The 26,728-nt window shown below is 40.7% G+C and overlaps 3 protein-coding genes across 3 annotated transcripts in view; 1 reads left to right on the forward strand and 2 right to left on the reverse strand.

The window, feature by feature from the left end:
- Window positions 1-3,541, forward strand: part of nadkb (NAD kinase b) — a 10,926-nt gene extending 7,385 nt beyond the window's left edge. Inside the window, exons 8-11 of the mRNA XM_035671073.1 lie at window positions 451-550; window positions 697-854; window positions 1,487-1,569; window positions 1,660-3,541. Of these exons, the coding sequence (XP_035526966.1) occupies window positions 451-550; window positions 697-854; window positions 1,487-1,569; window positions 1,660-1,819 (501 nt within the window). The 3' untranslated portion in view covers window positions 1,820-3,541. The remainder of the gene's footprint in view (window positions 1-450; window positions 551-696; window positions 855-1,486; window positions 1,570-1,659) is intronic.
- Window positions 3,542-5,487: 1,946 nt separating this feature from the next.
- On the reverse strand, window positions 5,488-15,738 carry sec62 (SEC62 homolog, preprotein translocation factor). The gene is made up of 8 exons (XM_035670633.1): window positions 15,654-15,738; window positions 11,595-11,703; window positions 10,376-10,481; window positions 9,937-10,150; window positions 9,160-9,255; window positions 8,975-9,035; window positions 8,682-8,801; window positions 5,488-7,796 (listed from the first exon to the last, which is right to left on the reverse strand). The coding sequence occupies exons 1-8, from the start codon at window positions 15,687-15,689 to the stop codon at window positions 7,252-7,254; spliced, it is 1,287 nt and encodes a 428-aa protein (XP_035526526.1). The 5' UTR covers window positions 15,690-15,738; the 3' UTR covers window positions 5,488-7,251.
- A 726-nt stretch (window positions 15,739-16,464) lies between these two features.
- samd7 (sterile alpha motif domain containing 7) lies at window positions 16,465-20,440 on the reverse strand. Its single transcript, XM_035671208.1, has 8 exons — window positions 20,257-20,440; window positions 19,836-19,959; window positions 19,436-19,560; window positions 19,272-19,353; window positions 18,422-19,098; window positions 18,216-18,331; window positions 18,011-18,121; window positions 16,465-16,949 (listed from the first exon to the last, which is right to left on the reverse strand). Exons 1-8 carry the CDS (start codon window positions 20,357-20,359, stop codon window positions 16,713-16,715), a joined length of 1,575 nt encoding a protein of 524 aa, XP_035527101.1. The 5' UTR covers window positions 20,360-20,440; the 3' UTR covers window positions 16,465-16,712.
- Between the last annotated feature and the right edge of the window lie 6,288 nt (window positions 20,441-26,728).

The raw sequence follows: 26,728 nt of genomic DNA on the forward strand, positions 1-26,728 counted from the left end.
AACACAATTATAATTTAAAGGGTCCCCGTGGTTGGTCTGAGTCCTGATTTTGCTTGCTTTAATATTATCTGTGGAAGAGGATTTGGGTTTCTCTACAAGTCATGCACAGTATAAAAATGGTACAGACAGGTGACAAATAAGGAACAAACCCATGAATTAATGAGTGGAGAAACAAATGCTATGATGTTTCAATACAGGACACGAGGAGGTTTATTTAATGTTTTAAAATGATGTGTGAATTTCAAATTGTTAAACTAACTATGGGAAAATAAGAAATGGGTTCAGACACACAGACTAGACTGGTATTATGTATGTACTTTGTTCCTGATTCGAGAGGTTTGAAGAGATTGTTGCAGCCTTCGGTGGATTTAAATGTTCTCTGTTAGTGCCCTTTCTATACTGTTGGTGTGTGTGTGATGTGTTGGTGGTGTTGTGTGTGTGTGTGTACAGGTTTTGAATGAGGTGGTGGTGGACCGAGGTCCGTCCTCCTACCTGTCCAATGTGGACTTGTACCTCGATGGACGGCTCATCACCTCGGTGCAGGGAGACGGTAAGGGCGTCATGTGATGTCACTCTTTGGTCTTGACTTTGTTGTTTCTTTTCTCACTGAAACAAAGTAAAGTTTCTCACAGTCGGGGAGAACTCTGTACACCTGGAGCAGATCTGATAAATGTCCTCCCTCTCTCTGTCCTCCAGGTGTAATTGTGTCCACACCTACAGGCAGCACAGCGTACGCCGCCGCTGCAGGAGCCTCCATGATCCACCCCAACGTACCCGCCATCATGGTCACCCCCATCTGCCCACACTCGCTCTCCTTCAGGCCAATCGTCGTCCCAGCTGGGGTGGAGCTCATGGTAAGAATGAAGGGGAGGGGGGCTGGTGCACACATACTGTTTACAGATGGTGTCTTAGTAAAGCATCGGGCCGTCACGAGCTGCCAGAGCAGTGACAAAGATTCTCCAAGTGACTGAACTCTACTGTAAGCACGAACAACCATTTCCCAAATAATATTGACGATAATGATTTGTGACGGTGAAGGCCACATTCATTATAAATCATCAGTGCCGGCGGTTTTTGAGTTGTCGGTTCGAATCAACGCGAATATGTCGGGAACGCCTCGGGGGAATTTCTTCAAACTTTGCAGAGAAAAAGAAGAATTGATGACCATATTTCACAACTAAGTCCAGCCCCATTTGGAACATCGGTCAACGTTCTCCTTTAATAACATGATATGTGCTAGACTTGTGTATGTTGTGTATGGTGTGTGGACACCAAAGTTACATGGTGCAAGAGGCACCATTCACCTTGTTACACGCCAGTGTAGCACCAAAATGATTTTGAAACCGTTTTTATGAAATGTTACAACATAATGTTGCTTTTTATCTCGAGCCATCATCAGGTCAAATGTTTGCAGAACTCTTTGACTTAGCCTTGTTATGACTTGTAACAGTAGCTTGACTGTCTGTCCTCTTCTCCCCTAAAACAGATCACATTGTCCCCTGATGCCAGGAACACCGCTTGGGTGTCGTTTGATGGCAGGAAGAGACAGGAGATCCAGTATGGAGACTGGTAAAGCGCATTCACTGTCATTATCAGCCGCCGTTTCATTTCTTTTTCCTCAATTTAGGGTTAATTTGCTTTCTGCTTTTCTCCCAACAGTATCAAGATTACTACGTCTTGTTACCCAGTGCCCTCTATCTGTTGCCATGACCTGGTGTACGACTGGTTTGAAAGCCTGGCTCAGTGTTTGCACTGGAACGTGCGCAAGAGGCAGGCACGGCTGGCGGATGTCTCGGACTCGTCAGACACGGAAAACTGAATCAGCGTTGTGGCCTACGTTAAAGACACCGAGCCGACGCTCTCCACAGCAGCCGAGTCAGTGAGAGTGTGGAAGTCAGGACTGTTGTGGGACAACCACGAGGTCACGCTGCAAACAGGGTCATGACAGAAACACTTGGAGAGCGAGAGCACGTGTCTACAGCCAAAGTAGTGTTATATTAGTCCTAATAGCATGTACAAGGAGCATAGTGTGTATACAGTATTTTATACACTGAGTCATACATGTGAGTAAGCATTACATTCCAGTAAAAACACAATCTTTTATCTGTAGCTTATAGGGAGAAAGCATGTTTCCCACCTAGAAAAACTATAGCAGTTACTTAAATTATTACAATATGTGATACTCTGGGTGTTTTGTTGGACTTGAAGCACTTAATCCTCAATGTGATTATCAGCGTGTCAGTCCATGCGTTACTCGCATAGACTAAGGACTGTAACTGTAAATGTGTACATACAGGATTCTAGGATACATTTATTTAATGTCATATTTATGTGATATTTATATATTTTCAAGATAGGAGCTTAAAAAGACGTAAAACTTCATTTCTACTACTGATTCAACCAAAGACAACTGTATGTAATTGTTCTGTACAAACATATTGACCCTTCCTAAGTCCCTCCCCTTTTCGCCGGTCTCAGTCAACTGTCTCCTTTCCTGTTCTTAGATATACCGTATGCTAAGTGCTAGGCTTATACCCAAAACCCCTGTTTTTTTCCGGGTTTTCCCATATTTCAAGACCATCTCCTGACTCCTTCCTGCTTTGTTTCTCCCAGGAAACTCCCGTAATTTGCAGGGCCCTCAAACTTTATTACGAATAATCGTACACAGAGTTTGCCCGACATCACCCTTTTTTGATCATGAAGCCTGATAAAAAATATAATATTCTGTAGTTTGTTAGTAAACTGCAGACTGAAGTCTCTGTTAACAGTGACAAATAAATGGATAATAATACACTTTTTTTTATAAAGCACTTTTCAAAACAGCAGTTTCAAAGTGCTTCACAGTTAAAAAGAAATCAAAAGTCAATAGTCAACAATAAAACAATAGAAAAACAATGCATAATGGTAAAAGAGATGATCCACTTTATATTCACTGTCTGCTCTTATGTGTGCTAGCTTTTTGCTACAGAACAAAGCACTGGCTAAGTAGCTAGTTAATTTACATTTGCCAACAAAAAGTTAGCTACCTACTTTATTTACATCAGTGGTTACCTAGTGATTTGCTAACATTAGCTGTGACTATATATATATGTATATATGTATATGTTGCTTTTATCTTTCAACAATCTTCTGCCTGTGGTAGAGAGAGAGCGTATCTAAATACAGGAAAGGGGAAAGATGACGAGGTGCTGACTGAGGCTGGTTCAAATGTTACTGGGGCACAGAGCATAAAGGGGCGGGACTTAGAAAGGGCCAATTAACCAATCCAGATCTGACTTTCTGCACATTTTTATTTTATTCATTACTTTTCTGCACAAGTTAAATTCTAAAAGTCAGATTGCATGTTGTAGAACAAAATAATCAGTTGGAGAAACTTCATGTTGTTTTTATGATCATTAAACTGTGAAACTGACTGTCTGTAGCAGAACTAAAATAAAAACACTGGCTAATATTGTCTAGTCTGATGTCTGGTGGGTGAATGCACACTTTCTGACTCATTCAGTTTTTTGGGATGTCACCAGATTACTGAGACATAATATTTTATGTTTTATCTTCAATAAAACATGACCAAATTCTTCAAGTACTTCAGTGTAATGTTCTGTATTACTCCTATTTAAATGTAGAGTTTTAAAAGAAAAAGTTTAAGATTCTTTCAGGACCTTTTGGACATGCTGCTGTCTAACTACAGATGAGTTTATAACCTGAAGTCTAACTGCAGGGCGGAGCAGGGAAATTAGATCAGCTGTGGTGTTTTTTTATTATCTGCAACTAGGGGGCTGCCTCTCACTGAGCAGGAAAAGTGAAGATAAGTAAGTGAAGCCGTTATTTAAAACTTTCGATTATACACTCATAGGGTGAGTTTATCAGGTACACCTAGGTAAAATACAACAGTCCTGCAGTGAATCTTCCCTTCAGGAAGGTTATAATGTTTCAGAGAGGAGTCGATTCAACTGTATGGTCACTTTGCAGGATGTTTGTGCTGTTAATGCAAACACCTGTCTGTGCAATGCAATGTAATTAAACATTTCCTTCCCTCTCTAAAACATTATGTTAATGAGGTAGGATTTAATGCAGGGTTACTGTATTAGACTGCATTAATTGTAATTTAATAAAGGCTAGATTAGAATCAAACCTTTTGTCAGTGTACAAAAACAGCTGTCATTTTATTAAAGGCCAACGATTTGCTGATTTGAGGTTCTTAAATGTGAGGATTTGCTGCTTTCCCTTCTTGCATAATGGATTCTAGGAAACGTGTTTTTTTAAGGATTTGCTGACATTTAGGACTAAAGTTCGCAAAAATAATCAGTTAATGAAAATAATTTGTCCCATACAAGTCATTTTTTTAGTTATTTATCAATATTTCTAATAAAAGTTATAAAATATTTTAGAATGATGATTGCATTAAATATCCTTTCACTTGTATTAATATTGTTGAAATGTCTGCAGCAGGTCAGTACTAACTGCTCAAAAAGGTATTTTCTGAACCTTCAGTGAGCTGATTATACAGTATTTAAGTATCATAGTGTTTACACTATACATGTTGTACACACTAAAACAATAACAGGAGCATGTTTAGTTGCAGAGCGTCAATAGAGAGCAACCAAAAGATCTAGTACAGTAAAAATATGACAATACTTGCTTGTGCTTTCTATAGTTTTTATTGCAATGATAAGATACAGATATATTTCCAGACATCCAGTTTTATTAAATTATACTCCAATATTGCATGACAGTCTTCAGAATGACATTGATCCAAACGTGGACAACTAGGCGATCAAAAGACACGGTTTTTGACCAGAGATAAAACACGGATGTTTTATAATTTCACTTTTTATTTCCCCCAGAAATGTGCGATGAGAAGCAGCAGCATAGAGAGTAATAATACTACAATATACAACAGACCGATACTGTGCAACAGTCAAGAACAAGTGGGGGAATAATCCTTTTTTTTCTCTTTTCTCTTTTGTGAAATGTTATGCCAATATTGAGAGTACAGCGACTGGCAACTCAGGACACAGAGATGCACTTTGCCCGTTTGGGTTGGGGGGGGAAGAGAAAACAAACAAAGATAATAGAAAAGAAACAGGAGCAACAACATGGTGGGTTTGTGAGTCAGGAAGTCAAAAGAGCTACAAATCCCTCAGTGGGATTACAGGAGAACAAACGACTAAATACAAAACAAATGGACTGTACAGAAAGCTGTGTGAAATATATTCAAATACCGTTTCACTGTGAGGAGACGTTCTGCCACATCAGATTAAGTGGGAACCAGCAGGTTGTTGTCAAGTGTTACGCAAGCCACTGGTTTTATAAGCTCGGGGTTAATGACTAACCGTTTTTAGTGAGAGAAACATACGTGGAAGCGCACAATCAACCAGATCACACATCCAACGCTACGATGACAAAAACAGAAACAATGCTGATATCTAATAAACTCCCACTGACTTCTAATCCCAGATGTTACCTTTAAATAAGAGTACACTGTTGTATGATCGTATAAAAACACAAATGAGCATTACAAACAAAAATTATACCTCCTAATACAAAAGAAAAGAAGGGGGACAAAAAAAGAAGTTTGTTTTATAGGTTTTAGACTGTAAGTATATATTTGATATATCAATAGAATTCAAATATAAATGATACATTTCTATTTTTTATACTTAAATATAATCCCTCGCTATGACTAAAAAGAGCATCTATGACATTTCTAGCCAGAAGAGAACGTGAAGGAACAGCTTGGACCTCGGGCCGCCGGTTTCTGGGCTTTCGTCTGGTCAGTGGAGCTGGATTCATGAAGAGCACCCACTGTCTTCACACGGCGGCTCGTGTGAGACTACACACAACTGGTTTGGGATGAGAGTCTAGTGCAAACACCTTTTTAAAAACGGTTTCATTGAGACCAAAAAATCTTTGTTTAGCTACACACTAACAACATTGTGCTGTTTCATTATTTATTTTCCAAAGATGTGAAAGGTTCGAGGAGTTTTGACACTGCGGTTACAAAATGAACCCCTCGCTCTCGCACTCAACTCTCCGTATTAAATCTGCATGCGTATCATCATTCTTAGTTGTGTTTGGCACTAGTTTGCTTTACTTTATATCTGGTTCTGTTTGCAAATAGACAGTTAATCTGTGAACTTAACATTTTATAGGTTTAGTTGTACAACAAATGCTGCAATCTTTAAAAAAAAGAAAGAAATTAAGTACGCCAGCTGTGTCCCAGTTGCTCACATTTACTCTTAAAGATGAGTCCCACATTTAACATGAACTAGAAGTACTTCAGACTGTGTGGAGGATTGCACTATGATCATCAGCCATTAAAAAAAACAACATATTTTCTTAGTGAAAATGGCAAGTACCTCAAAGAGCCGTACTACTCTGTTCTCCAAATACTCCATCCAGCCACAATATGGTCGGTTTTTTGTAAGGTTTCCTTCGAGTAAACTACAGGATTTGGTCCATCTGGCTTAGTTCAGGTTGCAAAACAGACGCTGGTCAGTTTGCTTTAAGGGCTGCCTGAGAAAGCGATCAGACTCACTGGCGTTCGACAGGAAGCGTGCTCCTGCTGGCGTTGGCTCACCAACGCGCTAAAAAAACAAAAAACAAAACTGGTAAAAGAACTGGGGCTTTCTGGCTTTCTACCGTGATTGTACCAACAACATCGACCTCAAAGACGACAGTGAAACAACAGAAGTGGGGGCGGGGGGATGAGGAGGAGGGGGCAAAGAAACCAGCACGTCTTCTCTTTACTGGTCAGCTTAGCTCATCTCCATCATCTGTATCTAAGGTCTGGATTTGACCTCACACACATACGAAACCAATGTAACCAAAGACAGGGGACAAATAAAAACATTTTGAGTTTGAGCTACTTCATGAAATGAGAGACCAAAAAAAACAAAAAGGACAAAGAAATGAAAACCCTCCATCAGAGATATCGTTCTGATGGATTTTCTCAGGCAGGTTTTCATCGGGACATAAATAACATTTGGGTGGGAGGAATCACATCCACCATAAGGCTTCTTCTTTTTGTTTGTTTAAATTTGTTTTCCCTATTGTCGTAGCCGTTTACTTTTCACCGCTGTGTCTTATCCCGGTACTGGTCTGTCGGTACTGTTTAGTGGAAGATCTCAACAACAAGAGATGGAGCCTCTCCTCGTCCTCAGAGAGGCCGGACGAGCGGGTCCTGGGATCACAGGAGGGGAGGGAGGGAAGGACAGAGAGAAGTACAGAGTGATGGGATTTGTAAGAAGTTTATGTTTCAGCAGTTTGGGGTTTAGTCTCACTCCCACCCTCTTCTTTCCTCTCTTGCGTCTCCTCGTCTTCCTCCTCCTCCTCCTCCTCTTCCTCCTCCGTGTGCTGCTCCAGCTCCTCCCTGGTGATCATCTCAAAGTCGTTACCGTTGCTGTGCTGCGAGCCCTCGTCCTCCCGGCGGTCGCTGTCTGTGTCCGAGTGGCGATCTGTTCCCTCCCCCTCTGCTTCTTTACTCTCCTCCTCCGCTGCTGCCTCTTTGCTCTCTTCCTCTTCCTCCTCCTCCTCCTCCTCGTCGCCGTCCTTCTTCTCGCTGTCTGACTTCTCGTCGCTGTCCGACTTCTGAGCCTTGGTGGAGGAGCCGTTGTCCTTGTCGTCCGTCTTGTCCGAGCCCTTCTTGTTGCTGGATCGCGGTCCTTTGTACTCGTGAGTGTAGAGCGGCCTGAACGAGTCGATGAAACCCACGTCTGCCGTCAGGTTGGGGAGGAACCAGAAGTGGTGGCGCCCGCCGGTCACCAGCCAGATGATCAGGAAGAGGATGCAGCGGGCTGAGGAGAGAGGCAACAACCAGTGGAATCCATTTTAAACTACAGCTATTTAAATATATCGCATACATTTAACTTTAGTACCAATGTTCATCTGTGTCTGAAACGTGTTACACTTTATTGAATTCACTGTAACTGCGTCTCTAGTCTGTTATTTGTCTACTTGTTTTTTGTTTGATCCAATATTTACTATTTCTTTTTATTCTGTTTTAATTGATTTTTTTAATGCATTTCTTCGCCTTATATAAATACTTTGAATTGCTTCTCTGTGCCGTACAAATAAAGTTGTGTTGTATGAACAAAAACTCAATTCTTTATAACATTTTATTGTAATTAATAAATAAAATTTTAAGTATTCGGCTGTGAAAAACCTCATTCTCCTCCATGCAACGCTATAATGGCACGCAGTATAGTTTTATATGTTGCCGGTAGTGTTCCTATGAGAGTGCAGGTTTGATCTATTTTAGAGTTATATATTTATACACATGTTTGTTCATGCACTCTGGCCACTTTATTAGGTAAACTTCTACAATCCAATGCAACAACTCAGCTTCAAATTCAACCTTTATAAAGGTCATTTTGTTCAGTTTTAATTGACTGAGAGCAGACTAACTATATGTGGGTGGTACTGGTGGTGTTGAACTGGATGGCTTATATTGAAATATTTCTAATATTCTCTTTATGTTGGGAAAAACATTAGTAATAATAAACAGTTACATTTTTTTAACAACTCAACAAGCCTCAGGCGTGTGTCAAGAGGCTGTTTCTTTGATTACTAACAAAAACAAATTTTAGGTGGATTTGTTTTGTGTTTAATTGAAGAGATTTCTCACAGGAGCTTTTAAATATTTCCCAGTGAGGTCTTTTGTATGAAGCACGTGTACTTACCAACAGCAAGAAGCAATATACTGGCCACGAAGCAGCCTGCTGCAACACTCAGATAGTAAACTCCTACACGCATTTCTGCTGGCCACAGAGGGAACAGCGTGGCTGCAATCACTGCGATGACTGAAAGACAGAGAACACACACACACAGACACACATAGACACACACAGACACACACAGACACACACAGACACACACAGACACACACAGACACACACAGACAATAGTGTGAGTACTAAAAAGTGCAACCAGTAACAGATGACCCTCCATTAAGGAAATTCCTCCACTGACTCACCGAGGATCAGTCCCATGGCAAAAGTCTTGAAGTGAACAGGATCATAAATCCACACAAACACCTGAAGAACACAGACACATTTTGAGTTTTTGATATCTTCCAGGATCACAAACACTTCTCCCATATAACTTTATTCTCCACACACACACACACACACACACACTCACACTCACACTCACACTCACCTCATTTCCATCTAGAAACAGCTGATCCTCATGAGGCTCCAGTTTAAACTTCTTCTTCACCTCTTTCTTCTTCTTGGGGGTTCCAGGACTGTCATCCTAATTCAAATGAACAAATATTAACTGTAAAATCTGCATTTTACTCACAAATCATACTTGTGGAGAGACAGTGCAACCTACACACTGGTTAGAGAGACAGATAGTAGACCATATGTTTACTGTGGGGGTTTATATTGAAGCACAAGTTCACAACTGTGGGAAATATTCATATTCAGTTTTGGACTAACACTGATTTGCCTGGTTGCCGTGTCTAGTGCAGCTTCTGGGAAGTGAACTGTCACGCATTGCACTGGAGGACACATCACATTTTTACCTCTGTCACTTTGCATGCAGCCATTAAACCGTGCCAGTCAGACGGGTGTCGATACTGAAGTCTGCTCTGAATGATTTCAGTTATATTAGCCATATTATCTCTCTATTCACAGAACCATCAACTCACGACATTCATTCTTTTCCCCATGACTTCTAAAAGGTCTGTGCCTGTCCAGCAAAATCAATGCGCACTCATTTACTGTCAGGTTAGGAGGCCGATCAGATCAGCGATGTCTGACCGGTCATAAAACAAACATACATCAGCTGAAATCCGCCTGAACTGAGCAACAGAACACTGGTGACCTTGTTTCAGATGGATCCTACTCTCAAAGCAGCCTCTAACACTATCCTGTTCAGACAGATATGATCTGTTGTCATCACAGAGGGCAACAGTGATGGGTCACTTACACTCTTCTCTTTCTTAGTTTCAGCTGCTTCAGGCTCTTTCTTCTTGTCTTTCTCCTTCTTCCCTTTTTTCTCCTCCTCTTTGCTGCTGTCACTTTTTGCCTTCTCTTTCTCTTTTTCCTTTTCTTTCTCCTTCTCCTTCTCTTTCTTGGTGTCTTTTTCAGGTTTTTTCTTCATCACTTTGAGAGCCCGATGGAAGAACTGCTTCTTTAGGAGTCTGCAGAGGAAAGGAGGAGAATGTAGGGTTATAAACACTGATTTAGTTTAAAAGGATTCTCCGTCAGTGTGCACGGACTCAGAGGTCATGTGAAGGATATTATCCCAAAATGCTAAATGTTGAGCCTTGAGTTTCGTCAGTTACTGCATGCCTTGTTTTGGAATAAAATTTGACAACTGTTTATTTATCTATCAGAAGTGCAGCAGTGTGTGTTACGCAGCTAACCTGTTGCAGTAATCAACCACAGACTCCCTGGTGGTGAACAGCGCCTCCTCTCCCTTCTTAGCCTTGGCCCACTTGGAGTCCAGCAGACAGTCCACCGCCTTGGAGGCTAAATGTTGGCACACAAACGTGGACATTTAAAAAAAAACACAGAATACTACTGGGCCTGTTCAAAGTTAGTTGGTGTTTGTGGGAGGGGCAAACTGTCCAGGACTAGATATGTGGGGTAGTTGGCTGCTGTGATAGGAGCTGAAAATCCAACAAGGAAACTGAATACAGGACAGAAGCAGAGGGCAGTGGTTTATATGGAGTAACATCTAAGTAATAACTCATTTTATTGGTCATTTGAGGGCTGCAGGAACAAGCTGTGAAGTCAAATCACGTTCTAAGTCGATGGGGTCAAGTTGTTTGCAAACAGTTGATTATTACACATGCAGCAGTTACACAGCATCATTATTATTCATTTGGAGTCATATTTCTGTTCCCCTGATGACTGTTACGTCCGATATTCACACTCTTTTAGCTCTGTTTTGGCCACCACAAACTCCTGAGAGAAATATTTGGCTCCTTAGCTGTTAAATGCTCCGATGTGTTCACCAGAAATTCCTAATGGTGTCTGTCTGCTGTTTGGGGCTGTACATGTTGTGTACTGTGGGTTTTTAGAGCGTTTCCACTGAAAACAGCTGTTTTCTGTGGCTGAAAACGACGACTGCGAGAATGGTGAGAACGAACCAAAACTGTAAACGAGGGTAACAAAGACTTGAATAATGACTACATGATGTCGACATCTGTAGACATATTTCTGTCCACAACAGAGGTGAGCATTTTTAAGTTTGGTGTGATGGGGATGAGAGGAATAACCGGCCCCAGCAGTCACACCCTTTTCTACCCACAAATACAAAGTAAACAGCATTTCCCAAAACTGACAAATGGATTACGCCATGCCACAGAACAAGACAAATATAAATACTGTGTGGGAGGATCGGGTCTGCAAATGGGACTGAAGCAGCAACATTTGTTTTTAAGAATTTGCCAACTCTTCCGCAACGTGGCACATAGTTTACCCCCCCCAAACAAATACCAATGTGAACAGACCGCTGGTTTCATTTACTGTGGCAAAATCGACTGTGTGTGTGTTTCGAAAACAAAAAGCGGGCAGGGTTTGAGAGCCACGTCCTGACTCGCTCTCCACCCGGTGTTTAGGTGTGTTTTGAGCACTAACCAATGAAGTAGTCGACGCGGTGGCCCATCATGTTCGTGGACTTGGTGGGGCAGTTGAACCGGAGGTATTTGGCCACCGCCTTCTCCTCCTTGGTGGGCTCGCTCACCTCCTGCAGGGAACACACAAACAAACGGATGAGTAAACACACACACACACATTCAAAACGACACTGCAGTCAGTCCTTAAAGCTGGTGCAATGGTTCTTTTCTATATTCTGGCACTGAACTACAGACAGACAACCAATAACAAATCTTACAGCAACAAATACAATGCTATCAAACTAGATCACGCTATAACCCTCTACAAAATACTGGTACAACTCATTTGCAGCGTTGTAGTCCTGCAAATTATATCACACTGTACGGTATACCTGATATTTTATCGAGACGACACCACACACTACGCCCATATTCAAAAATGATTAGAAAGTTAAATCAACATCTCTGACTGTCTCACTCAACAAACGTTCAACAACACATTAGAAACTTCACAAGAACAGTCTTATTATCAGTGATTCTGCACTGTATTGCACTTTGAAAGTGTCTCATATTGGGGTCGGACCTTTTAATGTCAAAACAGGTGTGGTGGGCACGAGGTGGGGGTGGGGAGTGGTTTAAATCGGTCACAGTACAGTTTTTTATCTCAGTATCTATACATATATTGCGCTGTGTGTGTGTGTTTTTTTTTTAAACTCAAAACTAGAAAAGATTGGACATCTGCTTTGCCTAACCCAGTGAATTAAATACCTACCAGATAAGGTTCTTCATAGCATTGGTGCAACAGTAGATCACAGCAGCCATTAAACATTAAACAGTAGGGTGAGCACAGGTGTTACCAATGATACTAATCAAGATGTAGCAGAGACCTGGTGAGACAACATGCACCAGAGCAGCACCCCGACTGTTTGACCTGAATGGGTCCAAACCTTAATTAGTATCATTGGTAGCACCTGTGTTCACCCTACTATTTAATGTCAGAATGGCTGCTGTGAAAAGAACAAGTGTATTCTGTAAAAGAAGATGTTACCATGAAACGGTCCTGCTTTTTGATTTTCAGGCTCGGTATAAAAAGTATAGAAGTCTAATATCTACTCAAAATGAGGTCTTTGATTTTACCCGACAAAGTTCACAGAACATTTTAAGGGTCTATCATTAATATTTCACTGCCCATCACTAAATGACCGTAACAGCAGTTTCTGCAGGGGTGCTGTCATCTGTGGCTTTAAAATGTACTTTCTGTCTTCTTCGCACAAAACCCCAGTGTTTCAATCCTGTGATCGGGTGAGAAATAACCAAAAATGGTTAAAAGAAGGCTGAAATTAAAGTGGCTGACTAGCTAAGTAGAACACGTCCTGTAAAAAGCGTCCCCACCTCTAAAGAAAGCCCCGGCGTCTGTCTACCGTGCAGATCCAGTTTCATATACTGTCGATGTTTATCTGTAGCAGTAACAGAGAGAGGCCAAATCTTTTCCCTTCCTCCTCGCAACATCTGCACTGTCTGCCAGCAGCACTGAATCACATGCCAACACGGAGGCAACGAGAGGGCGCAGTGAGATTCAGTGCTGCGACATCCAGTCCAGCTGGCTGCGACCGGCAACCTGAGGAAGACGAGGCCATCAAACAAGCCTTTGTTTGAAGAAGCAGGTATCAGTCACGCGGCTCAGTTACATGAGACCCCTACACGGAAAGCCCCCTTGTCACCGTCTACATGATCTACCTGGCTTCACATGAGGATTAGCTGCTCTGTTCTAGAGTGCTGGTCCTTTAAGATGTAGGTCCATTATTCAAGTGCAAAATTAATCACAATATCATCCAAATCGCACCAGAGCCAAGTGCAATACCCAAACAGCAGAGGCTGCAATGTTTTGGTAAAAAAGGTAAAATGTGTGACAAACAGCGACATAATGAAGTACTGTAGTGCTGCGGCGAGTCTTGTTCTCCACATGTAAGGAAACATGTTTGTTTGGTGCAAACCGCAACAAAAGTCACATAATCATTAAGACTGTCAGTGAAAATTAAAAATGTGGTGCAAAAATGATTATTCCCACTAACCGTGAATCACAATCTGAACACATCGTGCACCATAAAGCGACAGATGTGGCTATATATGTAACCCATTTCATCCACAGTGGAAAACAGTATATGAACAATGAGGAGAAATCATGTCAAAGGAGGAGATAAGTGTTGTGTAATGTGGTATAACACAGATAACAGTATGTGTTGTTATGCAACTAAACTTAAACATGTAGAAACCTACACTTAAGTCGGGAGGCTTATGAGAAACACCTACCTCAAACTAATGCAGCGGCCCTGAAACCACGTTTATTAGGCTTATGAATATAAAAACAAAAGGTGTTGATTCAACTTTCTGGTCATTTTGTCACACTGAGAGGTGTTGCTGATGTTTATTCTTTGACCCTCAACAGAAACTGATCATAACTTCCATGAAGGTTGGATTTAATTCATCAATGTGATGTAAAGCGCAGTCAAAAGGAGATTTCTGAAGCATAAAGAGGAACTGTGTGTAGTGCAGAGTGGTGATGTTGGAACAGACAGGCCTCTTTTGGTGACGGCGTGTTCATAAACGAGATAACAGTATGTGTCGTTATGCAACTGAACCACTAAACAGACCAGTCGGTTCTGAATCTAACGGCAGATTTTCAGTTTTTAAAACTCTTTAAAAAGAAACTGGACATTTGAACTTTTACGTTTTATTTCAGGGCTGTTGTAATCGAGAGCATTAGTTTCCACCAGGTGTATGTAACTATTTTATAACGTCGGCTGTAAGTCCGGCAATACAAGAGGCAAACTCAACATTTTCATTCATCCAGAATTAGAGAGTGAAAGTAGTTCAGCGCAGCTTATCCCACTGATTCCTAGGAAACGACTGCTGTGTCCCAGATCCATACACTAACTGTATAAGTTATGTACTATACTGTTTAATACGAACAGTCTTTGTGCATGTTGTGAATAATAGTGAACATCAAAACCACACTCAAAAATCTAGTCTTTTTCTATGAATGCTAACATTTTCGATATGGATGCAATGATTGGGAAAGTAAGGGCCAATCTTTAAAATCACAATTTGGCCGGTAACAAGTTTTTTATGCTATTTATTTTCCCTTCTGTGCCCGGCAGACAAATAATCCTACAAATACAAACACGTCTGCCTCGTTGCAGCTCAGTCTGTTTCTCTTCTCATCCAAGATTTGAGACCTGAACAGCCACTCAGTGTCGACACTGGTATATAATATGCAATAAACACCAATATTTGAGTGTGTCAGTGAATATGCTGCATCCGTACGTTTGAGTATTTTAAATATTGTCCCCCTTTTTCCACTTTCAACACAGGAGAAACTCAAACCCTGATCAGAATCAGTTCCTAGCATGAACCCAAACCACTCAAAGGTTTGATCCTGTGTGTGATAGTCTGTTCCTCTCACCTGTTCCTCCAGGTGACTGGTTTCAATCAATGCACAGATCAGACATGTGCACTGATTGTTTTCACGTCTTAGAGTGATGATTAAGTTGACCGAGCGACTCCACAAACTGTTGCTTTACCTGAAATCCACGCTGTGGACTTTAACGCCACCCTAACCCGCCGCTGCCTGCACATGAAGTGACCTGACGATGCACCGTGTTGGACTCATTCATTAAACTTCCCGCAGATTGTCTCACGTTATGTAAACACGTCTGCTTAGAGCTGACGCAGCTTAGCCAGAAAAAAACACGTCTCCAGCCAGTTTGAGTCAGACTAAAAAACGGAGACAGTTATAACACAGTTTCTACGTGTATATCCAGGTGTGAGTGCCACTGCTGGGAGGGATAAACAGCTCGGAAACGCCTCAACAAAAACAAAAACTAACATTTGTTGTCGCTCGCCAGCTAACGCTAGCCACCGTTAGCTCTCCTCCAGCGTCATCTCCCGCCGGTTAACGGCTCTTCACGAGGATGCTGCCGGTAGCAAACATCCGGCAGCAGGTCGTAAACAAGTGCGTGGTTTTTATTTGCTGTCCTTCAACCCGCACAGGCAGTAATGTTTGTGATTTAGGTGATGTTACCTGGATCCGTTTCTTGTGCCTCCTGCGCTCCGCCATGATCCCTCCAACTCAGCTCCTCCGATAGATCCTGAAGTATCGCGAGAGTAACTACAAACGAGATTACCGGTTGAGAAAAAAAAACTCATTTCATTCATAAGTGATTCACCAGTGGCTCACGTCACGACCCCCCTTTTTCTATTTTATTTTTAAATAATAATATATTCTGTATAAACAAAACAATTAAGGTTTAAATTATTCTTTTTTTTTTTTTAAATATGTTTGTTATTGTTTTTGTTTATTATTTTGTGTGTATGTTCTTCTGTACATTCAGTAGTAAATGAAATGTAATGACTTGCCAGGACCCCCTTGAAAACAGGATGATGCATTTAAAGAAGCTAATCATATTAACAATAAATGTATTCAGTATTTATCAGAAATTAGATTTTGCTCAGTTGTCGTATTTTAACTCAATGGATCTTAAAAAGGAGCTACAGGTACAGGTAATAGGTTTAGCCTGTTTTCAGGACTTTTATATATTTTTTTTTTCATAAAATATATGATTCTTGATCTTAACTTATTTATTCTTCTTTACCATGACATGGAGACAGTACATCAGGTTCCTATGTAGAAAAACACTTTATTTACAATCCAACAAACGCAAAAAGGTATCAAACATCCAAATCCAAAACAGAACACCATTCCCAAATAATTTCTATGGTCCTTATGTCGGCCTACTGGAGAAATGACACTTAGCAGCTTATAAAAATAAGTAAGTTTAAAGCTAAAATCATATGTTTAAAAAGAAGAAAATTAAATTTAATTGGACCTTCTTCTCATCTCATAACTCAAAATCCACATCAGTTTCACACCACAGTTGTTATTAAAAATATATGTAAATATATATGTAAAATACAAATATTTAGCAGACACCTGGAGCTAGTGTGAACCTGTGCATTAAACACCCGGGTAGCAAATAGTAAAAAAAGCATCTTCAATCCAGTTAATCATTATGTAAACAAATCTGTGGCAGCAGGAGGTTCAGGTAGCGTGGCTTTGATCTGTCCACATTATCAGCACTGATCAGGCCGTCTCACTGCTGGCAGATGGAGGGGAGTTGTTTTCTGTCTCGCGAAGGTGTTCTGTGGACTTGAGGACATCAGGCTCTCTTGGACTCGCCATCATCTCCTCACTGTTGCAGTTAACAGGGGAGCCGGTCTCTGGTGAGCGGTCCCCGGGCTTCTCTGGAGTGGCCTGCAGGGTGGAGGTGGAGAGTGGCAGGTTCATCATGTACAACATGTTGCCCAGACGCCTCGACACCTGAGGAGGAATAAAGAGTTGACACATATTAGAGAGGTAATTATATTGCATCTGGTATTATGTACCTGGGGAGGACAGTAAAGTGCTGCAGAGGATGGTCACAGTCATTAATACCCAATACTACAGACCTTTTTCACAGCAGACATTTAGACATGTCAATATAAGATGTAAATGATTAAATCAACGATGGCTGAATTGCATTTAGCTGCCTCAGTTTTAGGGTATTGTACATGTTGGCTCACTGTCATGTCTTACTTAGACACTTGAATACAACAGAATAATTGTGAATATTATTATCAAACATATTTTTTATTGAGCAGATAGGTTTGTACATTCAGTACATTTGTGCATGCAACATTGGAGTCATTAGTAAATAAGTAATAGGCACAGAAGTGTAAATAAAATGACAAACAGACCAAATAAAAACCATAATAATAAATATAATACAATAAAATGAGTTGAGCAGAGATACCCCTCCCAATAAAGCCCCTCATCCTCCACTATCACTTTCATACTTACCCCTCTCATCATTAATGTTAGTAACAACTGTGCTTTTACTACTATGACAAGTCAAAATGTTTGCTGTGAATAATCTAGTTTATTAAATATTGCATATATGTACTTAATTTACCAAATATTGTCATTCTTATTCTCCATATTGTAAGATTACAATTGTTACTTATGTTTACTCTGCACAAACCACATCTATTGCATGTTAATGGTTATTTTAAACAGTAATATAGTATATATCATTTTCTGTATGTTCATTTTGTGTTTTATAAATTGAGGAGTATTTATTGAGGAGTTCTTGTGTTTTTAAGTATTTTTTTTTATTTTATATTTTTTATATTTTAGTGACAGCTGAAGACAGACAGGAAAGGGGAGCAGAGAGAGGGGATGACACGCAGCACCCTGGGCCGCTGCAGCAAGGACTCAGCCTCAGTAAATGGGACGCCAGCTCTACCCACTAAGCTAAACGGGGACCCCAGGAGTTCCTGTGTTTTACAGGCATTCCTGAGATTTATTTTAAAGTAGCACATATCAGAGTCTGCGGTCCTTACCTGTGAGCGGATCTTAAGAGCTGGTCCCAGCTTGAGCCCCAGTGTGTCCAGTAGATGCTCCTCTGACAGGAGCGGCAGCGTCTCCCCATCAATCATGTGGTCTTTGAACGTCTGCAGAGCAAAGTCACATAACGTTAGAAACAACAAAGTAAAAAAAAAACAGAAAGAATAAAGACGACAGTTACAGAAAACTGCAGGAACCCACCTGAGCATATTCTGAACATGTGGGTATACTGTTGATAAAGTTGTAAACATCATTCACTGTCCACTTCCTGATGTCTTCGGACACCTCCTCACCATTATGAAAGAGATTGGGCGGACCTGGAAAAGACATGCATCATATATTGGCACTGTAACATACACTTACATTTAATTATACTGCAATGTTCAGATTGTGCTCCTCAAACCCACCAGGGGGAAGAAAACCATTTCCAGGGACTGGGAACATGTAAGGCATCCCTGTGAGGGCTCCACCAGCAGAGGGATACATGAATTTCTCCTGGAAAGCTGAACATTGGTTGGATATGTCTTTATCATTTGTACCGCTGTTGGCCACATCTGAGCACCCATCTTGACTGTTCACACAGGCTTTACGCAGGCCTGGCTCCCCCTCTTTGTAGTTCTTCCTGCTTCCTGTGGCGAGCTCAGAGTCTATTTTTGCTTGATGATGGGTCTTACTGGTGGCACACTCCTCTCCCATGTCCCCCTTTGCCTCCACTTCTTTCTCCTCCCCTGATGTGGCTCCCGGGCTTTGCTCTACACTTTTATCTTCATTCTGGCCCTTCAGGTTGACCACATGGCTCTCCACGCTCTTGTGAACGGTCGGCCTCCTACCGGCCCTTCGCCCCCTCTCTCTGTGCAGCGTGCTGATGGGTGGGTAAGGGCTGGCTGACATGAGTATGCTGTTGGAGTGCAGTTCATCCAGGGTGGGGCGGTGGACGAAGACATCGTGGCCGTCTGGCATGCGTTGACGACCTCTGAACGCCATGGGGTTGGAAGGGTATGACATGGAACTATCAATTCCCATGAGTCCCTTCTGGTGGGCGTTCTCCAGCTCCTTCTGATGCAGGATGGCATTCATCTCCATTCTGGGCACACACAAAGATTAGACACAAATATTAGACAACAGTGATGATATTGATGATGGAACCATGTTATCACGCGTTGCTGAAGCAGAGGGGACTGAATAAATCTTGATAATACATGAAATGGCAAAATGTGATGCAGACGTGTGTGTAGGTGGGATGTTTGCACTAACTACCTGGCTATATTTTGCTTGTGAATGAGCTCCTGTCGCCGGGCAACTGTTTCCATGGGCTCCGAGGACATAAAGCCATAGCCACCTGAGAGAAAGAGAGACGGGGCTGTTAATGCTCGTTCACATTCCTTAACGCAGGCTGGGAATTCTCTCAGGCCAATGCTCACCTGCTCCAGGGAACGCTCTCCCAGGCATGACATTGGCATGTGGGGGCAGAGGTGGACCCAGGTGAGGTCCCATGTGCATCTGTCTGCCATCTGAGGATACCATCTCAGTCGGGGGAACCAGCTCCCTGATGATAGAAACACATGGGAAATCAGTAATCTAGACATGATATCAAAGGGTTGAACATTTACTGACAGATATCAGCTGTTTGCATCTTATTTTGTTAACAACTACATCCATTTTGGTCTCTAGAAAAACATTTTCATTGTACAGAACAGACAGCACAGTGCATCAGATTAACCATGTCTTCTTCACTTAATGCGCATGTAACTGACAATGCCCAAGGGTGCCCTTTACCAGAGAGCTACTGTTTCAGTTTTAATAGGAAATTCAGGTACAGACCTCTCCATGAAGCGAGGTTCGAACTGTGCTGGCACCCCCTGTAACCTCTGCTGCCCCTGGGCAAGGATCTGTGGAGCCATGGCCATCTGGTTCCTCATTATCAGCTCTTGTCTCTGCCTCAGCTCTGCAAGAGAAGAGAAGAGCACCACAGGTCAGTGGGAAGCAAGTTTAGCCACAATACCTGAGACATGCACTGACTGTGAAAGCTGGACACTACAGCAGCTAACAATTCACTAGAATCAATACATGGCAGACAAAGTTGGTTTTAACCCGCTTGGAGCTCCAGATTGGGATCTAATATAAAAGATTATAATGTACCTTTATCGGATCCTAATTGTCTAAGCTCTGCTCTTGTTTAAAGTTGTAATTTTTATATAATATTTATATTATGTTGCTTTGTCTCCTCTGTGTTTTCATTTACCTCCAGCCGACATGCCATTGACCAGGCGGTACCAGTGCTTCTCATCCAAAGATCCCTGCTCTCCCATCGCTGTCATCTTCCTCAGCTGCTCCCGTGGGGTCATGACACGCACAACCTTTGACCTCCACTCAAATACTGTAGAAGTTTGAAAAAAAGGGTCAATTCAAGAACTCAAAACTGGAGCCTGTGACCAACTACTTTGACAATATTGTAGATTTTAAGTTAAAAGAAAATTGAACTTGGATGGATGGATGGTTGCATATATTTTGCCACTAGGGGGCAGCAAGTATCTACACATTAGAAAGCTGTTGATGAACTTTGTGCTACTGTGCTATTTTCCAAAATAGTATGTAATTACACTAAAACATCAATAAATAAACACATTTTCTCACATACTTAAAAAACATAAGTAAAATATTTTGTCTATGAATCAAATATAATTTTAAGAACGTAGAGGATTGTTTATTTGTTGTCATGTTTGTGGTGTTTTTATTTGTGATGAGCTGTGACAATTAAATAGCTTTAATGGGAACTGACTGGAAAAATATAATATATATATATATATATATATAAAAAAAACTAGAAGCAGGACTGGAACAAGTTGCCAATATGGGATCTGTGCACACACATATTAGACATTGTCCAAATTCACTGTCTCACCTCTGATCCTTACTCTACCTCCACCCTAGTATTAAGCAATAATCTTAAACCAAACCCTTACCCTCACCGTATCGTAAACCTAATCCTAAACTTAAGTTTAACACCTAAATCCAAATCCTAACCCTAATACCGACCCCATAAATTGTGAAAACCAGCAAAAAATTGTTCTATTTTTAAGTATTTTTCCTGATCTGTCCCTCATTGCAAGCACATTTGGTCCTGGTAAGTGTAGTAAAAAAGCACACACACATACACTCACACATGCACGCACACACTCCAAATGGCCACATTGTTCTTGGCTGAGCCAGCAGCTTGTGTACACAATCACAATGGACTTAGACACCTCCAATTAGCCTTCTACACTGCAGAAATCCCATTATAAAATATGATACTGTAAACGACAGCGCAATAATCCAGTTCTGCTAATCCGGGGGTTCAATATGCTTCTGGGTAGATGCATCTGAATCTTCACTGCCCAAAAGTTCACCATTCATCTCTTCATATTATATTTTATTAGTTTACATTGATTATAATTGTATTTGATTTATATGTTTGTCAATTTGTGAGTACATGTGCAAACTGTGCATATGTACATGGCCACATTTCTTCTTCTGTCCCCTCCCCCAGACAAACGCTGCCATAAGATTTGCCCCGAGGCCTTGTGCATTATCCACAGTCACTCAAGTTCCCTCTGAAGCCCATCTAATCTGAGGGCTGTAATCCTCCTATTAGTCTAGCAACAGTCTGCTAGCTACATCTGCTGACCTGCCTGCAGACCGCCCTGCTGGCCCGTCCAACCCCCATCCCCACCTTCCCAGGCCCCTGCTACCCCCAGGATCCTATTAGCTAAGTCCTGGCTATACAGCACTTTAAAGGGATGTGTTGGCGGTAATCCGCACGTTTAGAGTTTTACCCTCAGCAAACCTTGCCTGTAAGCATCCCGGACAATACACCCTAAGTGCTAAGCCTATTAGCCTCCATTAGCTCCCAGGATGTCCTAAAAACACCTTGGGGATAAATCTGGGGATGCAATCGGTTTATGTGGAGCTATGTGGCGCGAACACATGCACCCTGCCTCCGCCTACTTCTCTGCCAATGTCATAACAGCTAGCATCAGCAAATGAGAAGAAATGTATTTCAACATTTATATCTCTGTAATTCCTAAGTGGGCACTAAGCCCCGAGCCTCGGGCCTTGTGTAATGTATTATCGCCTTCACATTCTCTCAATTAGGAATGAATGATTACACGTGTGTTACTGTAAACGTAGGTATTTCAAGATAATTGGACTTTGTTGGTGTTGTAGTTTGAGTGGATGAACAGCGTACATACTTAATGGTTAAATCCTGAAAGTGAAATAATGAAAATGTAAAGCAATATAAGTTTGATTCCTAAGCCTCTGGAGAAACAGTGCATCAAGTAAAACCTTTGCTCAGACAAAATACCACAAACTATGACAGGATGTTGCCTCAGGAAAATAAGGGGCCTGTATTAGCACCAGATTGTGCCTCCCATGTGCATTACATTTGAGTCACAGAGCTATAAGCCTCCTAGTTTCCAAAAAATAATATGCTGCAATTGTTGAAAAACTCTTATGAAGGAGTTTCCAGACTCCCCAAAGACTCCTTTAACCATCTGGAGGAAGAAATATTCAGCCTGTTGCACAATAACAAAGATTTTTTTTTTTAAATGTTTCACATTCTTAAGTTGTGATTGTTTGTGAGACTTTACGTAGTTTTTTTTGTAGCCAATTCATGTTAACCTGTTTAAATTACGGATAATTGTAAACATTATTGACAATCTGCATTTTTATATATTGTATATATTTGTGTATATATAGTTATATATTTGCACTTAAGATATTTGCACTCTTTGCTACTTTGTATTGCGACTTATTTTCTTCAGGATAAATACAATTAAATCTAATTTATCTTCTTTACATATGTCATTTGTTATCGCTCTTTTTGAAACATCATTATATACCAATGAGTTGAGTTGACTTTATAACCAACAAGCATTGTTAGGAACTTAGCTTGAGGGGTGAGCTCAGGGCATTTATTTATTTATTTACCTACCAGGGACAACACACATTGATTAACACTGCAGTTTACACTTTAATATAAATGTACCAGAGTTAGCTAATGAGCTAATTTTCATCTGTAGTCCCTGGGCAGGTTATAACAACCCAACATAACAATGACAAAGCCATCATGTAACATAAGCACAAGTTCAAAGTAACAAAGTACTATAAATATAAAATATAAGCTAAAAACAATATACCTTCGAAAGGTTTTCTGATAATGTTACTGATAATAGGATTTTTAATTATGTTTCTGCGCAAATTGAGCTGGCAGATACGTCATTTCAAGCCATCTTTGTTCACAACTTAAATTATATTTTTTTTATCATGCAGCAGATTGATTTAGTTTATTCATAAAAGAGGAACTACAGGATATAGGTTTCAAAAAAATATAATGGATAACACAAAAAAAAGCAGCATGCTTATTTCCATTGTGGTCTTTGATGGACGGTAGGGTAGTCGTCAGCAAATGATGAATGTGGGAGCTCATACATTCAAAAACACTCTATACTACATAACAGAGACTCTATATACAACACAAAAAATCTTTTATGATTCTGTAAATACCTTCAAAACAGCGGTATGTGTTGTTAATCAGGTATTTGTTTCAGCTCTGTGACTGTGTAATGGTCAATACACGAGAGGCACAAAGTGGGGCCAGGCTTGTGGGAACTTGAGCCATTTGGAGGAATCCTTCGTAAGGCCTGTTCGATCACAGCTAACACTTTGATTAGGTTTTGTTTTAAGTCTCTTAAGTGAAGTTGTAGCCTGAGCTTTAACTGCTCTAACACAAATGTTCAAACTTGACCTCGCACAAAATTCTTTTGGCAGCGTCAGAACCTTGCACGGAAATTTCAAGAAGCTTTCGGCGTTTTGTGAGTGAAACTGTCATTACAGGTGAGCCCGAAAAAAACTTTTGTCATATTTCCTTAACACAGGGGCCACACCGCAGCTGCCAAATCCAGGGATTGGACTCCTTGGATTTGCTGTTGCCTGGTTAATCTCATTACAAGAATGAATTAAAGGGAAAAATTGCTGACGACTTAGATGGAGCCCTGAGGAGGTCATATCAGACAAGACAGAAGTATTGTCTGGTCCTTCCTAATCCTCCTTCACACAACAAACACATGTTAAACCCATGTATGTTCTGTCAGTTGCAGATTAGATTTTATGAGAGTCAGAAGTGGAGAGTTGCAGGTAGTATTGATTTAAGAGTTACTTGAGGTGTCATAAGCTCACATCACAAAGTGTTGAAAAACACGGTGATTGAAAGTATAAAATTAAACATGAATCTAAATGAATATTTAGAAATATTCAGTATAATGCAGACATTTTCAGTCGATAAGAACTACAGGCTAATTTGTTGTGTATTTTAGCATTATTTTTTATTTCGCTGCTGAATCTGGGCTAATTATTAGGTTAATTATACAGATTTCAAGGTTGTTCCTCTAATCGCATTGGCCTTTAGATTAATCACTTACTAAGGGATCAGCAGCCTTTTATACAGTTTACATTATGCATGGCAAGGTTTACCTTGTGAAAGTTTTGCATTTTTATAAAATTGGCATGCAAATATTCAGTTGCATGCATTGATTTTAAGGTTGTTACTGTAATTTCTGACCACATACTGAAGCATCATATACTCTGAGTAAATGTTGTGCAGTAAATGTGACTTACAACAGCTAAAAAAAACAACCTAAACAAATGTGTCACGAAGAAAAGCATGGGGGAAAATGGAAGAGGAGAGTGGGAAAACTTTAATAGGAAGTTATAATGGACTTACCTTCAAGTTCACACCAGTGAGCAGAGCTTGGAACTGGTTTTGTCGTAATTCAGGAAAAAAAGTCAAAAAGGCAAAAGAAAAACCTTTGGAGAGCTCACAGAACTTGCCTCTCCACTGTCCCTGTTTCCCTTCCAGCTAAATAGCTTCCCACTAAACAGCCAACTGGTCTGTGCTCGGTCTGCTGCCAGCTAACTGCCTTAACTAAAAAAGACCTTTTAAATACCGATTCATTTCATCTCCATTAGATGGCCTTATCTCCTGCTGTAAGCCCTCCCTGTCCTGACATCACTATGATCTCCCATCCAACTGCTTCCCGCACCTTGCAACTGATGTGTAATTACTGAAGCAGCACTGGTCCTAAGCATGGAGTGCTAAACCTCTTTCAACGTTTACCTCACTAATCCCTTGTTAGCACTTTAGACCATAGTTAAGACACCTAAATGCTTAGCTTCCTTTTTCAGTGGCAAAATGGCCAACCCCTCCTTAACTGCTCTGCGGCCACATGCAGAGACGCTACATGATGCTGGTTCTAGACTTTAAAAATCCAACAGATCAGTCTTGTTTTTGTTTTTCATCATGTCTAGTTTGGGTTTCAGAAGTATTACGCTCCCCGGGGAGCCAAAGGGTTGACCCAAACATGCTTGGTGGTAATTTGCTAGAAATCTGACTAAATATTGGCCGGATCATCCTCTCAGACCTCTTAATCTGACAGTTTGTGCTCACCAACCGCTTACAGACAGCATGGGCCTGCACTTCTTTGAATGATGTTTTCTTTAATGCCTGGTATTCACAATTTGTGGGCTAAGAGTTGTTGCTTCTATCTCCTTCTACAGGACAGCAAACAGCCACTGGAGAGCTGAGTGCTGTTTGTACGTACATACATACATACAGGAGACTAAAAACTAGTGCTTAAACCTCCATACCCATCTTCACAAAGGTTATAATGGAGGGTTAGGGTTAGAGCACACAAACTGCAACCTCCAAAATGGCTGTATAGTTCTCTCTAAAACTGTTTCAACAAAAACTGAACATAATAATCTTCAAAAAAATATGATTTATTGCAGGACTACTCTATTAGACTGCGTTATGTTTAAGCTATGTGTATCTAATAAACTGGTACAGTCAGTGGGCACTGGTACTCTGTAGTGGGTTATACGGGAGAGGACCTGCTTTGTTGACACAGAAAAAACTGAAAGTGCCACTGAGTCCAAGTAGCTCCAATAAACTCCTTCCCTGTATTTTATAGTATTTGATTATTTGGATTTTTCATAGAGTTTAATTATATTTTATTTCCCAACATGAAGGTGTAAGTTGCAGAGTCAAAGCCTTGTTCATACTAAATACAATTCTGGTCGAGAAATCCTGAATCTTGGCACAACGTGACAATGAACCTAACTTTATTTAACTTTTTTAATTTGGGTAATATGTTTGTTTCCTTATGTGCATGTGTATATGACCTTTTTTTGCAAAGCAGTTTTAAAGGAGGATCTAATGCCATTGAGCGGTGAGGTTGCAGATTGCAACTAACTGAACACTGCTGGTGCCTGTATTTTAAGACCTGGACCTTTAATAGTTGCTAAAATACATATATTTTGTTTTTCAAATTATTTTATTTTCTGAAGTCACCTTTTGTTTGCGTTCAATCTTTGTTGAGACTCCGTTATTTGCGCTGAAGTACATATATTGTAGTGGCTCAAACACATAGACTAGGTTACCATTATTTCTTTGTTTAGCAGTAGCTAAAATTGCTTTAATAACATTTTCTATTTATTTTCAAGCTGCCACAGTGTATCGTCGTCCTCAGCCTCTGTAATTTCGAAGAAAGCCTAATTTTGACTCTGCAGCTGCTTCACCACTTACTTATAATAGCGTGGTTTGTAGCGCCTGCAAGGAGCCGAAGATGGACCCTTCACAAACATTATACCTGCTTAGCATTATCATTGTGAGCATG

This window comes from Morone saxatilis, unplaced genomic scaffold (assembly GCF_004916995.1).
Source record: "Morone saxatilis isolate NCDOM2014 unplaced genomic scaffold, NCSU_SB_2.0 Contig23, whole genome shotgun sequence".
NCBI lineage: Eukaryota > Metazoa > Chordata > Actinopteri > Moronidae > Morone > Morone saxatilis.

Coding starts and splice junctions, on each gene's coding strand:
- samd7 (XM_035671208.1), bottom strand. CDS start 20,359: ATGACCCCACGGGAGCAGCTGAGGAAGATGACAGCGATGGGAGAGCAG. Junction 19,354..19,435: donor GAGAGCGTTCCCTGGAGCAG/GTGAGCATTGGC, acceptor TCTTTCTCTCAG/GTGGCTATGGCTTTATGTCC. Junction 16,950..18,010: donor CTCTTAAGATCCGCTCACAG/GTAAGGACCGCA, acceptor ATTCCTCCTCAG/GTGTCGAGGCGTCTGGGCAA.
- sec62 (XM_035670633.1), bottom strand. CDS start 15,689: ATGGCGGAGCGCAGGAGGCACAAGAAACGGATCCAG. Junction 10,482..11,594: donor CCGCGTCGACTACTTCATTG/GTTAGTGCTCAA, acceptor GCCAACATTTAG/CCTCCAAGGCGGTGGACTGT. Junction 7,797..8,681: donor TATATTGCTTCTTGCTGTTG/GTAAGTACACGT, acceptor CTCTCTCCTCAG/CCCGCTGCATCCTCTTCCTG.